This window comes from Thamnophis sirtalis, unplaced genomic scaffold (genome assembly GCF_051295495.1).
Source record: "Thamnophis sirtalis isolate CommonGarterSnake01/CBP01778 unplaced genomic scaffold, rThaSir2_p1.2 scaffold_15, whole genome shotgun sequence".
In the NCBI taxonomy this organism is placed as follows: domain Eukaryota; kingdom Metazoa; phylum Chordata; class Lepidosauria; order Squamata; family Natricidae; genus Thamnophis; species Thamnophis sirtalis.
In genome coordinates this window covers 12,331,927-12,347,007 of record NW_028261395.1, presented here as the reverse complement: position 1 = coordinate 12,347,007, position 15,081 = coordinate 12,331,927, and the positions used below count along the sequence as shown (strand labels likewise).

Genomic DNA, 15,081 nt, shown 5'->3' with positions numbered 1-15,081 from the left:
GCAACCGTCATAAATATGAGGCAGTTGCCAAAGACCCAAATTTTGATCATATGACCATGGGGATGCTGCAATGATCATGTGTGAAGAACAGCTGTCATTCACTTTTTTCAGTGCTGATGTAGCTTTAGTCATTAAGTGAATTGTTGTAAGTTGAGGACTATACTTTCCCCCTTACTATCCAATAGTCTGCAGTGATATTAGCAAGTTATGAATAAATTACCAACTGATATAGATTAGCAATTGGAGCACTTAAAGAAGCAAACAAAGAGGGGAGAGGAAGGAAGGGAGGAAGGAAAGAAGGGAGAGAGAGAGAGAGACAGAGACAGAGGGAGAGACAAAAAAGGAAAGAGAAGAAAGAGAAAAAGAAAGGGGAGAGGAGGGTGGGAGGATAAGAAAAAGAGGCAGAAAAAAGAAAGAGAGAGAAAGAGGAAAGGAAGAAAGAAGGAAGGAAGGAAAGAAAAAAGGAAGAAAGAAAAGAGGAGAGGAGAGAAGAGAAGGAATAGAGGCCAAAAAAGCAAACAAGGAAAAGTAGGGAAAAAACTTTCACTGGAAAACACTATTTTTCTATCAGTGCAAAACTTTCCTAAACAAGGTTAATTTTCTGGATTTTGACTTTCCGGTCCAGGTGGACCAAGAAGCCTTTATTTTCTTTTTCTAAAATCAAAATCTGCAGAGCACCAGCTCAACTCCCCCTTCCTGCAAAAAAAAGTGACTGTGTTTTGAGGGTAGTTTTGAACCAGGTCTCTTAAATCCTAATCCAGCGCCTTAACTATTAAGCCCCTCAAGGAATGTGTAAAATAGCCCTTCCTAGGGCTTCGTCCTGTTTTTTGTCAGAAGTAAACTCTGGTAACAAATGGGGAATTATAATAACCCCAATCAATTTTGCTTTCTGTAAACTGTGTCTCAAATTATTAAAATGTCACTGCCTGTTTGATAATTTCAATAAAATTGTTAGAGACACATGATTCTTTCTAGCATGATTTCATACAAAAGCATTTTAAAGGTTTTAATGTGTTATTGAGAATAAATAAAGATTAACATTAGGCATAGAATTATAAAGTGTGAGTGGATTAAAATAGAATTCAACTATTATCACAGTCCCTTCCTACCACTGTATGGCTCCAAGGTGCTAAGGCACCCTCATGTATTGTAGATGCAAAATGAAAGTCTCTAAGAATATGGGTTATTGTGAGGGGTATTTTTTTCTCTTAAGTTTTTTAAAATTAAAATTTCCTAATTGGTGCGTAAAATATGTTGCAAAGCAAGTCTCCAGCTTCTTCATTTCTGCATTCTGAAATATTTTTTCCTGTGTGAAAGCTATTCATAAGGTTGGTTTTATTCCTGAATATCTAGTAAATAAGCTTATATTTCTCCTATATTCTGAAGTTATATCAATCTTCTTGTGTTTTAATTTCAGACATAACATTTTTGTCTCTGATTGCATTGAAAAACAGAAGAAACAGATAATGTTAGAAAACTTGGGAGTCCCTATTCGGGCGGGGGGGGGAGACGATGCCGCTGCGCCCAGGACCCCTCCTGTCCCTCGGGGCGGCGCTGATGTCTCTCTTGTGGGGCGGGGGGTTGCGGGGAGTTCCTGGAAGCGAGGAGGTGTGGGGGGGAGATAGCCAGGGTCCGCGTTTGGATCTTTCTCCTGGCCTCCAGCTCTTTCCCCAGAAGGAAACGCCTTCCTTCCTCCGCGTTATGCTGAGCCTCATTTAAAGGCTGCGGTTTTGAGCTCAGGCAAGATGGGAACAAAGGGGGGGGGGGTTTGCACAGAGCTTCTTCAGCTCTGACAGGATTATGGGGAATGGGAGGATTTCTATGCCTTGCGGACAGCTGGGCATTTGCATCCCCCACTTCCTAACTCCTCACTGTTGCAGCCATTGCTGGTCCAACATGATTTTCCTCCCCTGGGATGGCAGCGGAGCCCCGGGGCTGCTTCTTCTGCGTCCGCTGGACTGTGGGGCTGGGAAGGGGGCGGGAAGAGCGGCGGGGCTTGCTGTGGCCAGTGGTGGCAGGCTGGTTCGCCTCCTCCTCCTCCAACAGGCAACAGCACTGCCGGATCCAGTTGTAGCCGCCTGCAAAACGTTTCCTTTACATAGTTTCTCTGCGCGGTAGATAGAAACTCTGCGCGGGGCTTTCTTGCAAGGTGCGCGGCCGCGCAGCCGCGCACCTTAGAGGGAACAGTGGATGGAATTGAAAAAAGGTTTACATATGATGATATATTCATATTAAAACGGACAATAAAATTTATTGTAAAAGATTTAGGAAATTTCTATTCCATTAGATTTTTCAATAGAAGAATAAAACTGTGATGAAGAAAGAAACTTCTGAGCAGTAAGATCTTGAAAGATTTCCATAAAACATGGCAAAGCGCCTCCACTTACTGTAGGTCCCATCTATTGAAGAACTACAATCAGATAACACCAACTGGCATGGGATGCCAACCACCCTGGAGACTATATAGGCTTTGCCCACTTGAAATGGGACCTCAGGCTTTGGAAAACAGAGAAAAGACACCAAAATTTATCTCACCTTATTGAGCAACTTTAGCCGTGAAAGAGCATCTTGTCTGATAGAAAGTCTCTCTTTTTGAAAATCCGCCAGAATCACATACTTGGCTTCCTCCTTGGGGAGAACCAAGTAGCCTGAAATGCCCAGATCTGCTCTTATCTCTCCATTTTGGTCCAAGTACAGTTTATTGTCAGAAATATTCCAAAATTCATTCTTCTCCAGAAAGGGATGAAACTAGAATGGGAACATCCAGGAATTTGAAAAGCAGAAAACTTTGTTTCTTATCCCACATTGAATATTTCTTCTACAATTGTCTAATCTCCAAATAAGGTTAAATAGGATAGAAATACTGCCAATATCTTCATACGTGAATGAAAAATTTTGAGAAATATTTGTCAATAATTTAGTGATAAAATATAGAGAAAATATAATGGATACAGTTGGTCAATTATAGGGAACATTCTAGAGCAGATGACAAATAAAATGAACAGAGAAAAAAAAAGATGATCCATAAACTCTTTGAAAACAACAGGTTTCCCAGAAAACATGGGTTGATCAAGAAGAAAGTTTTCTGGCTAATTTTCTCTCTTGTCATCCTGATGGAAAACTTCTCTAAATGTGCTAATTCTACTTGATTGTAATACGACATTAAAACATTTTTTTGCAGATGTGAAAGAAGAAATCTCCCACCAGCTCTTTTCTCAGTCTGAAAAGTTAGTGAGGATCCGGAGTTTCTTTCTCTCCCGTTATGCAGCTGCAGGATTCTCCCCTCTTATCTGATCCTTCCCTAGGCAGCCTCTCTTCTCCTCATCCCAAAAATCATTCTCACACATCATTACTCTTCCTAAATAGATTATGGGGACTCAGGTGATAGAACTGGATTTCAGTAAAGGACTCAGAAATAATTTATTGGGGATCATACCAGAAACCTATAACAAAGACTTAAAATATCTGATTGTAAATGTGTTAACAGCAGCCAGAATTGTATTTGCAAAAAACTGGAAAAACAAAACAATACCAAAACAGGAAGAAGTTATCCAAAAAATAATGGACTGTGCTGAAATGAGTAAATTGACATTTGAAATTAGAGAGCAAGAGGATGAACAATTTTATAAGATATGGGATTTGTTTTATCGGTGGATAGGGGAAAAAATTTTTTGGAAATGAAAAATGATATACTTATGCCTTAATTGAAAAAAGTAAATGATGATACAATTTTTGTCTTTTTTGTCTTCCTCCTCCCCCCCTTTTTTTAAACCCTAGCTTATTGTGGTGTTTATTAAATATACAACAGAGAGATACGGGATGTATAAACGTAGTAGGGATGCACCTGTGATCAAATGACATATTGTATGTGATGATGGGTTTCCCCCCCTTTTTTTTTCTTCTCCTTTTCCGATTGTTTTTTTTTCTATTGTTATGTGATGTTGTCTATGTAATAAAAAATAAAATTATTAAAGCCTGAAAAAAATAATAATTTTGCAATAGGATTAGAAACCTGAGGGGTGGATGGTATGATAACTAAGTGGATAAAAACTGTCTTCAAAATGATACTCAAATAATTTTAACCCTTTTTAATCTTTCTTATGAAACCTAAAAGTAATGGATACAAATTTGCCTTTGGTCATCAATTATTCTATGTTGTCATTAATACGGTAATGAATGGGATCTTAGAGTAAGCTAATTTGATGTGATTTAAAGAATATAAAGTCTTTCAACTTAGAGTAAGGTGACCAGACATCCTGCATCTGGCGGGGCAGGCACGTCTTCTCATAATTTTTCCTGTGTCCGGGGCCATTCTCAAAAAAACCCACTTTATTTTGGCGCTCGCTGGCTCCCCCGCCCATCAGCTGCTGCTAGCTCGCTCGTTCCGTTCCCCCATCTATTCTATTCTACACTAAAAATCTAAGCCAGCCCAGCCTGCCGCTTACTGATTGGCCTGGACTCCAGCCAATCAGTGAGCTGGCTGGGATGGAAAACTTTAAGCACGCGGCGGGCGTGCTTAAAGTTTTCCATCCCGGCCAGCGCACTGATTGGCTGGAGTCTGCTTAAGCATGCCACGTGAGTCTCCATTTCATTTCGCCTTCGCCGTTTGCTTTTGCTGCTTCACTGGCGAGTAACTTGTGGGAATTGGGAGGCTTCGCCGGTTCGGGTGGGCGGCGGCGGCCTTTAGCAAGGGAATGGTCTTCCCTTGCGAAGGCCTTCCCTAGGGAGGCCGCAGCTGGCAGTTGCCACCACGGTCTGGCTTCCCCCCCCCGCCTCCTCCACTAGCCTTTGTCCCTACACAGTAGGGTGGCTGGGGGGAGGAGACGGCCCTCCTCTCCTTCTCCCCCTTCGCGGAGTTTGGCGGGTGGGCTGTCTCCTCCCCCCAGCCGCCCTACTGTGGAGGGAAGTCCTTTGCGCCGGCTAGAAAAGGTCTTCACTCACTCCCTCTTCTTGCAGCACACCCCGATGCGAAAAACGCCGAGATCGGCGCACTTGGGGCTGCTGCTGCTGCTGCTGCAACCATTGCAGTGATTTCTGTCAAAGCAAAAGCACTGCTGTTGGAGGAGGAGGCAGCAGCAGATTTCTGGTGGCGGCAGGGGCTTTGGGGGTTTATTTCAGCCGCAGCGCCGGGCGCAAGCAGCTAGGAGTGGCCGCCCACAAAGGACCTCCCCAGATTTGTTTTGATGAGCACGGAGCGACTGACGGTAGTTTGTGCCGGCCGTGACCACTCAAACTAGTGTCAGTCGCCCCCGTGTCGCCCTGTGCTGCGATTGGTTAAGGGCCCTGTCCTTCTCCCATGTCCCTTGCTGGTAGAGCCGGGTTAGTGGGGTCGCGGATGGAGAGGCGCTTTCTGCCAGGCGAGGACCTGGGTTGGGGAGAGCCGTCGTCTTCTTCCCCCTCCCCGTTCGCTTTGCTCAACGGCTCGTGGGGACTCGGGCGGAGGGCTAGAGGAATTCTTCCTGCTGTTTAGTCCTGCCGCTTGCTTAGTTTCTTTAATCTGAGGGGAACTGAGGTAGGCTTTTTTTTTAATTAAAGGGGCGCCGCCCAGTCCCCCCTTCTTTTTCTGGCGGTCATGAGATTCACAGGCGGGCAGAATGAGGAACCTCGCTCGCTTCCCTGGACTCGCGACAAGCTTTTTAAATGAGAAAGAAGAAAAAATATATCGCCTCAGCTGGGAGATGGTGGGGAGACCCGCAGAGCCTAACACTCACTTATGTGACGACAAACAAACACACTGCAAAAGGAAAGAGAAACCTTTAATGCTGCCGCTTCCCCGAAGCCTCTCCCACCTGGCTCTTTAGCCTTCAAGCGCCCCTTTTACTTTCCTTCCTCACGCGAGGTTATTCATGTCTGTGTGGATGCACCATCATTGACCTTGGTCGTTTTTACCTCTCTTCCCGTGCTTCCTTTTTCTTCGTCCTTTTTAAAAAAAAGATTAAAACCCTATACAGGAATAGCTGGCTAACCGGTCTCCACCTACGGTATTTCTATTTAATGTTCGGTTTAATTATACTTGGTGGAAATAGTCGCAATCCTCTTTTAATTTGAAACTGGTTCCACTTGCGTGACTACACTCTTGCTGGGTGAATAAAATGTTGTCTAAGACCTTTTGGAGAACAACAACCTTGAGAATTGGGACCTTACAAAGTCCTTCTTCGTGCGCTTTTCCCTCCCAAACGCACCCCTCTCGCGTTCTTCGGCCCGCTGGACCAATGGGGGCCCGTGGTAGGCGGAGCCCGGCCAGCCTTCCGGGCCAAGAAATTGGAAGGAGCAAAGTTGCGAATGCTCCGAGGAGTGAGTAAAGCGCCACGCTCGGAGGAAGTAGTGGCGCATGATTGGAGCGGGAAGAGGGGCTGAGTTGGGGCATCCTCGGCATCCCCCGGGTGATCTCCGGGCCCCCGGCTTCCCCATCTCCTCCCCTATGGGGAGACGTGCATCATAATGTTGTAAGCCACCCGGAGTTACCTGTGTGTGAGGTGGGCTGCCCTATGCATTTGCGTGTGTGCGCTGGAGAGAGAGTGAAAAAGAGAGGGAGAAATAATTATATTAATTAGATAGATCAATGTTTCTCCATCTTGGAGACTTGAAAGTGTGTGGACTTCAACTCCCAGAAAGGGAGTTGGGAGAAAGGGAGAAAGGAGGAGAGAATGAAAGGAAGATGGGGGAAAGAAGAAAGAGGTAAGGAGAGGAGGATGGAAAGGAGAGAAAGAGGAGGAGAGAGGGTAGAAAGGGGAAGAGGAAGAGCAGGAGTAGGAGAAAGGTACGGGAAGAAGGAAGGGGAAGGAGAGGAGGAAGGAGGAAACTAGAGAAGGGAGGGAGGAAGGAAAGGGAAAGGAAAGGAAGATGGAAGGGAGAGAAAAGGAAGGAGAGAGGTTAGGAAGGGAAAGAGGAAGAGTAGGAGTAAAGGAGAGGTAAGGGAAGAAGGAAGGGGAAGGAGAGGAGGAAGGAAGAAAGTAGAGAAGGGAGAGAGGGTGAAAAGAAAGAGGTAAGGAGAGGAGGATGGAAAGGAGAGAAAGAGGAGGAGAGAGGGTAGGAAGGGGATGATGAAGAGCAGGAGTAGGAGAAAGGTACAGGAAAAAGGAAGGGAAAGGAGAGCAGGAAGGAAGAAAGTAGAGAAGGGAGGAAGGGAGAAAAGAAAGGGAAAATAAGGTGGTGTTATAACAGGAGGAAGGGATGGTAAACAAAGCAACCCAAGCTGTATATTATAACCTATTAAATGAAATAATAAATGTATAAGAATGATAAATGTTAAAACACTTGTAACCAAACGACATGCTATATGTGATGATGGGTTTTTTTTTTGTTTTTTTTTCTTTTTTCTTTTTTTATTGTTGTGGGTATGTGTCATCTATGTAACAAAAAAAATAAAAAAAATTATTTTTTTTAATAAAGGTGGAGAAACACTGAGATAGATGATAATGAGATGAGGGAGGGAGAGAGAGAGAGAGAGAGAGAGAGAGAGAGAGAGAGAGGGAGAGGGAGAGAGAGGGAGAGAGACCATAACTAGATAGATAGATAGGCAGGCAGATAGACGGATGGATAGAGAGAAAGAGAGAGAGATAGATAGGCAGGCAGACAGATGGATGGAGAAAGAGAGGGGGAAAGAGGGAGAGGGATACCATAACTAGATAGGCAGGCAGATAGACAGACAGACGGATGGATGGATAGAGAGAGAGAGGATGTGTATAATTAAGGTGACCAGACGTCCCTAGCGAGGCCACAGGCTGGCAGTAACCGCCGCGGCCCACCTCCCTCCACACCCCCACACCCCCCGGTCAATGGTGTCCCTCTTTACCAATCTGAAAATCTGGTCACCTTAACTTAGAGGCCATATTTGAAACTTCATTTTAAAAGTTTGATAAAATAACAATGGTTTTAAATCAACTTAAAGGTGATAATCAGAAGCAAGCAACAATTGTTGAATCAGATGGATTGGATGGATGGACTGGAACTTAACTTGCTGCTGGCATCCCTGAAGGAGGAGTCTGGTTTGAAGGCAGGCTGCTTGGAGATGGCTGGAGAGGCCATGGACCCCGAAGACTCAAAGTGGACGGAACGGATGACTGATGAAATGGATTCTTTCGAGAAGATTGAGGGAGATTGGGGAATGGACTTGCCAAATTTAACTGGAAAACAAGTCTTAAGAGTTGTGTTTGCATTTATAGGACATCCTATAACTTTGGGGAATGGAAAGCAGTTGTTGGGAAAGATTCTAATTAAAATATTAAGGAAATGCATTTTTATTATAAGAATCAAACAAAGATGTTTAACCCTGGACAGATTATGGATGGATCAGAGGTAATGATTGTGTTGGTCTGTGGTAGAAATTTTCTATGAGTTAAATACAATAGCAGATAACAGACAATTTTGAAGTTTTGAAATTTAACTTTATTGTTGGATTGCCTGTTAACTATGTTTTTTATATGCAGCAGATAGATGACAAGTCCAGTAGATATATATCGTTTATAATTGTGGGCCTATTTTCCAAGTGGGAGAAACTATTATTGCTATATTGTATTCAATTGGGGAGACAATATGAATGTCTTTGTCTGTTTTTAATGTTTTATCTAGTTTTGTTTTGTCTTTGTAATAGTTTTATTTTCCAAAACTTGTATTTTATCTTTTTGAATAAAATAAAATTTTATTAGAGGAATATCAAGTTTTGAGAAACAATATTTATGATTAGCACACAGAGAAGGGTTCATAAGTAAAAAGCAGTAGAAAAGTATCTGATTTTTATCTACTAGGACTTGACTAACAATGGAGTCTCATATAAGAACATTAATGATGGACTGGAAGAAACATGAAGGATACCAAATTTGATATGTATGTTTGTGAAAATGATCTCAAAATCGTAGTTAACTGGAAACAGAATCTGAGTCAGCAGAGTGATGTCCATGGAAAGAAGGCAAATGCAGCCATAAGAATCTGAGGAAGTGAACGTTCTGGTTTGAGGAGACCCCAACTCAAGGATCAGGTCCTCTTGCAGGCATCACATGTGGAGGAGAATTTGCACAAAATCTAGGTGAGCTTCAGGGAAGGACAATGAAGCTAAGGAAGAGTTGAAAGGAGCTGCTCTTAGCCTTGAGGAATGACAGCAAGGAGAAGAGCTGAAGATCAAGAGGAGTCTGGGAGCCCCCTTTCCAATTGAAACAATCTCTCGGTTGGGGAAGGGAGGATACAGCCAGTGGTGGGATTCAGACGGTCCGGCCCAGTTTGAGTGAACTGATAGTAAAACTTCTGCCTGTCCACATCTCTCCCCACCACTACTTGCCTCGCAGGCCTTGGCTGGGGCCTTAGAGTCATTGCTGCAGCTGCTGTTTGGCTCCCTTGCCTCGACCACGTGGCCATGAAGCCCAGCCTGTTTGCCTGCCTTTGCCGTGGCCTCCTTCTCATCTTGGTTTGCTCCCGAATGTCCACCTCAGGCTGCTCCCGACCACTCCAGCAGTGGCCATTCTTCACCTTTTCCCTCTTTCCTTTCTCTTTTCCTTTTTCCTTCCCTTCCCATTCCCTCTGTTTTTCATCCTTTCCTTCTTTCCCATTTCCTTTCCTTTCCTTCTCCCTTCCTTCCTTCCTTCCTTCCTTCCTTCCTTCCTTCCTTCCTTCCTTCCTTCCTTCCTTTCCTTCCTCCCCCCCCAACTTCCCAGAGCCCATAGGAAAGATGGTTTATTGTTGGACAAGGCCACATGGCTTGAGCCCTGAACAGAAAAGGTGATCACATGCTTCAATGTTGGTGGAGAAGAAGAGAAGGGCTGAAGGAGGGGTTTGCTAGACTTTTTATAACCTGCTTAGTCCCACCTCTCTTTTTCCTGTTCCTGTTTAAGAATTGTATTCTGATTGGTTGTCAGACTCCCATGGGGCCATACAGGGACGACTCTCTAGGCTGTGTTTTGAATCCAGGTATGGATGAGTTCTCAGATGCCATGTGGTCAGTTGAGTAAAGTTCCAACATTATCATGCCTTTACTCCATCCCCCCTGGGGCTAAAGTGGAGAAGTCTTTATTATGTAAAGTGGACTAGCCTGGCCTTCTCAATGGCCCATTGACAAAGTGGGGATGGGCAGGAAGCTACAGGCAACTAGTCTGTCTTTTAAAACATGTTTCTTTTCATATCCAGAAAAATATTCTGCCTTTTCAATATTTCCTAGGATATTTCATTTTTCTGGGAGAGGGATGGATGATAACTTCACACAGAAAGAAGGGAAAGAAAGAAAGAGAGGGAGGGAGGGAGGGAAGAGGAAGTGAATGAGATATAGTTGGATGGATGGGTCAATAGATAAATGGAGGGAGGGAGGGAGGGAAAGAGAGAAAATGAGAGGAAGGAAGGACACAAACCATGGCTTCAGAAGACTCTTTCAAACAGCACAACAATGTTTGAAAGGGCTGGAAGGGATCTTGGAGGTCATCTTCTAGTCCAACCCCTGCTCTAGTAGGGTCAGAAGGGACCTTAGAAGCCATCTAGTCCAACCCCCTGCTCCAGCTGGAGACCTTATATCCTCTGGATTGCCTCTGACAGAGAGGAAAATTGCCAGAAAAGGGATGGAGTTTACTAGGACAAGGCTGCCATGCAGAGGAAGGCAGAGACAGTCCTTGACTTATGACAATTGAGCCCTACATTTTGGTTAGCGTTGTTAAGTGAGCTTTGCCACATTTTACTCAATCCATGACATCTCCTGGCTCTGACAGTCATGTGCAGGCTAGGGAAGAACATCTGAAGGTCTGTGTAATGTTCTAATGTGCAGAAGAGATAGTTAAACGTGTGGCAGAAAGTGGACTCTGGGTGTCTTTTTCCAAACGCAATAAGTGAGGTTGAATGTGTATAGTTTTAGAAGAGCTGTGTTTGTGTGTGTGTGTGTGTGTGTGTGTGTGTGTGTGTGTGTGTGTACATACACATACAGTGTATAAAGTAGATAACGTATCTTTTTGTGTGCCTATACACACACTATACCTTGTAATATGTATCTACACATATGGCATATATACATAGGATTAAATTGTGTATTTTGGATGTTCTTTAGTAGTAAATAATAGACAGGGAAATTGTATCTTGTTGACGCAAGGAGAGGCCAGGCAAGGTACCTCTTGACGTGAGTGATGTCAAGTTGGCTACACCCACCCAATCACATGACCACCAAGCCACGCCCACCCAGTTACATGACCATCAAGCCACACCCACCCAATCACATGACTACCAAGCCACAGCCACCCAGTCACATGACCACCAAGCCATGCCCACAGAACCAGTAGTAAAAAGATTTGAATACCACCACTGGATACAACCGTCTTCCAATAACTGACTCCTGTTACACATGAGTGTAAGATCCGCTCACTCTTACTCCAGAGTGTCAGACTTGGAAAAAGTGAATTCAGTTACAAGAGAGGAGATTTTAACTGAATGAGAGAAAAAATATGATAAAAGGATGAGCTGTTTTAGAGCTGAGCCAGTAAAGCAGAGAAGTTCAGTCTCCTCTTCATGGATCATCTGAGAGCAAAGACTGAGCAGCCATCAGTCAGAGAAGCTTGAACTGGGATTCCTGCAGAGAGGAGGGGTTGGGCTAGATGGTCTCAGGGTCTCCTCCAAATTTATTAAGGTTGTCATGCCACAACATTTACTGTATTTTTTGGAGTATAATATTCACCGGAGTATAAGAGGCACCAAGGTTTTGAAGAGGCAATTTTTTTTCCAAAAAAGTAGGTAGGTAGGTAGAGGGAGAGAAAGAGAGAGAAATACAGTAGGTAGGTAGGGAGATAGATAAAAGGATAGAGAGAGAGAGATGTAGAGATAGAGAAATACAGTAGGTAGAGGGATAGAGAGAGAGAAATAAAAAGAGATAGAGAGAGAAATAGAGTAGGGAGGGAGGGAGAGAAAGAGAACAGGTAGGTAGGTAGATGTTTCCAGGTGTGTTTATTCAGGTGGTGGAGAAGGAAATTGCTGACAATCTTCAGCACCTAAGACTTTGTTTCTGCTGACACAGCACTTGATCAATGTAATTCTCATCAACCAGTTAAAGAGCTTTCCAACAGGAGAAAAAAAAGTTTTTACACTCTGCAAACATCCCCCAAACAGCTCGTTTTTGTGAAAACGCCCCCCCCCTTTTAAAAAAGTCATGAATAGCCTTGGGGGGGGGGCTTGCAGAGTGCTCCTGGTGGGGGGGGGGTGAGCAAAAAATGGCCCTTTTTCTCAAAAACAAGCCCATTGTTTGTTAGAAAAATTGCATGCATAGTCTTATGGAGGCTTATAGAGTGCTGCTGGGGGGTGGGGTGGGGGCAAAAATGGTCCATTTTTTGCTCATTACTGCCCTCCCCAACCCCCAGGAGCTCTCTGAAAACCTCCATAAGGGTTTGCATGGCCATTTGGTGAAGGGGGCGGGGCTTCGGGAGGCAAAAAATCCTGTATTGGATGTATAAGATGCACCCAGATTTTCAGCCTCTTTTTTGAGGGAAAAAGGTGAGTCTTATATTCTGAAAAATACGGGAACTCTTGTGCTGTTGTTGCTCTAGCCCCACCTAGTGGCCGGGGGCAGATAAGCCTAACTCTAAGGTCTGAAGCCAGACTCCATTTTCTGTCAGCCTTTGGAGAAGACGGAAGCAGCCGTTGTGACCGAGACCCCTGGTCATCCAGAGACGGCCTCCGTCCCTCACACGGAGCATCGCTGGAGAGGTTCCAGCTGCTTCTTTCTGGCTGTTAGTTAAGGCTGCCTATCTCGTCTTTCTATTTGATTTCCACTCTTTGCATCTCCTCAGTTTCACCTGCCCTCTTCTCCCAATAAAGCATCCAGATCTACGCCAGGCTCCCTTTCATTGGAGGAGAATAGGGGGGCTTAGCTGCCTGTCCAGCTGCACACAGACCCACCTGCAATGGGGACGGAAGGAAGGTGGAATTCCACCAGGCTAATCACAAACCCACAAAAAAGGGGATTTATTTTGAAAAGAATACAGCATTTTCCAATTAGCAGTGCTAAATATAAAAATGCCATGGTCTCTACTTTTTGGAACCATTAATTCCCTGAGTAATTAAATTGGCCAGATCTGTTGAGATGGTTCCCCTCCTTCTCCTCTGGATTCCTCCTCCAAAGGATCTAAGATTAATGGATCCATATCGGGATCCCCTTACCTGCCATGGGTGCAGCCTTGGAGACCCCGAGATCTTTTCTCCCTCCTTCCTTCCCCTCCTCGATCTGGAGGAATATGCAGCATTCAGGGCCTGGGCCAGAGTCTTCATGAGACTGTAATAGTGGTAGTCATTTTGGATCCCTTTTCTGTCCCTTTTCCTCTGGGTCTCCAGTGGGGCTTTCTGGGTGCATCTTCTGCGGCCTTTGACAGAAAAGACATTCTTTGAAAGAGAACAATGAAAATAATGATCTTGAAACTTTTCTTCCACAAAGAAAAAGGGTTCAAAGGCAGAATCTTTTGGCCTTTCCTTTACCTGATAACCAAACATCCAAATACTATGGATGTATCTGAGAAGTCTGAGCTTGTTTATTGTGAACCATTTAAAGCTTGTGAGGATCCAGACTTTCCCCTCAATGGGTCCTGGCAGACGCATAAAAGTTAAATGGAAAGGAAGAATTTTATCCCAAATATATTCATATTCCATGAAGTGAACAAAGACGTTGACTTGTCTCCACTTAGAGAGGGAATCCCTGAGGTATGCAGTATACCCAATCTTTGAGAACAGTTGTGATACAACCACACAAATTCCATTCCTGACAAGCACAGGAGGAAAAGTCCTCATGAAATTCTCTCCCTTTTCTGTGTCTGAAGCAAAGAGGCCAATCAGGGTCCATCTGAAGTGGAGGAGCAGCTGGACAATTGCTGGGTACTGGATTCCTTCTTTGGGATTCATCTGGTGGTAAAAGGGGAATTTGCTTTTATCACTCAGAGCCTCTGAAGCTTCTACATCACTGATCTGGAAAAGGAATTGAAAGGATTAGAGCCGTGATGGGGAACCTGTGGCATGCAGAGCGTCCTCTCCCAGCACACCAGCCACACCAGCCCAGCTCCAGGGCGGGGGACACATGAGTATATGTGTGTGTGTGTGTACGTGCTCACATTGCGCAGGAAACTCCAGTGGGCTGGAATGAATGGTCTGGGCCTCCAGTGCTTTCTCGCTCAGTAGGAGGCTTCCTTCAGCCTTAAAACAGTTGCAAGGGTTTTATTTTTTATTTTTTGCTTCGAGGTTGGTGCAGGAGGCTTTCCAGGGCCAAAATGGGGTGCAGAAAGGGCAGGGTTTTTTTCCCCCATTTTGGCCCAGGAAAGCCTCTTGCACCAACCTGGGAGCAAAGAAAAAACCCTGCAACTGTTTGAAGGCTGAAGGAAGCCTCCGACTGAGCAAGGAAGCACTGAGGGGGGGGGGGAGGCCATCCACACTCACTTCCAGCCCACCAGAGTTTTCTGCCCCAGTGCAGAAATGAGAGCCTGTCCTGTGGAGCCCACTGCCGCTTGGGCGAGAAGGACAACGACACGAAGAAGAAGAGGCGGAGGAGGAGAATGTCGAGGATTTGCAGGAGCCAGCAGGGAGCAAGTCAGGTGGGGCTGGCTGGCTGGGGAGGGGGCAATCATGGTGCTTAGGTGGCAGCAGCCTCCATGCCCCAACTGTGCCAGGGAGGAAATGAGAGGCCCTGCTTGAATGGGGATGAAAGTACAAACACAACCTGCCTCCCTGCTCAGCTGTCGCCCACACCATTGGCAGCAGTTTGGGTGCCCTGGCTGAAGCACCCTTTCTCTCATGAAATGCAAGCGTGGAATAAACTGAGCCTGGTTTGTTCTCAGTCTTTTCAGTGGCCACAAACTACTAGCAAAAGTGGCATTTGATCACAAGGCAAGGAATGTTTCCCCTTTTGCATTTGAGCATCCCAGTCGGGACAAGAAAGACCAAGAAAAATAAGGAAAGAAGGGAAGAGAGCAAGGAAGCAAAAAGAAGGAAAAGTGGAAGAAAGAATGAAGAGGGAAAGAAAAAGAAGGGAAGGAAGGAGATTATAAGGAGAGAGAGTGAAGGTGTGAGGTAAATCCTGCCTTAGCACTTGATTTCCAGCAGCCCTGCTGCCTTTTACCATCCCCTTGTCCCCTCCTCCTGACCTCT

The 15,081-nt window shown here is 44.9% G+C and overlaps 1 protein-coding gene across 1 annotated transcript in view; it reads right to left on the bottom strand.

Annotated features, from left to right (window-relative positions):
• The window catches only part of LOC148042471 (vomeronasal type-2 receptor 26-like), a 127,505-nt gene that overhangs the window by 49,970 nt on the left and 62,454 nt on the right, over positions 1-15,081 (bottom strand). Inside the window, exon 3 of the mRNA XM_087702057.1 lies at positions 13,114-13,908. Within this exon, the coding sequence (XP_087558183.1) occupies positions 13,114-13,908 (795 nt within the window). The remainder of the gene's footprint in view (positions 1-13,113; positions 13,909-15,081) is intronic.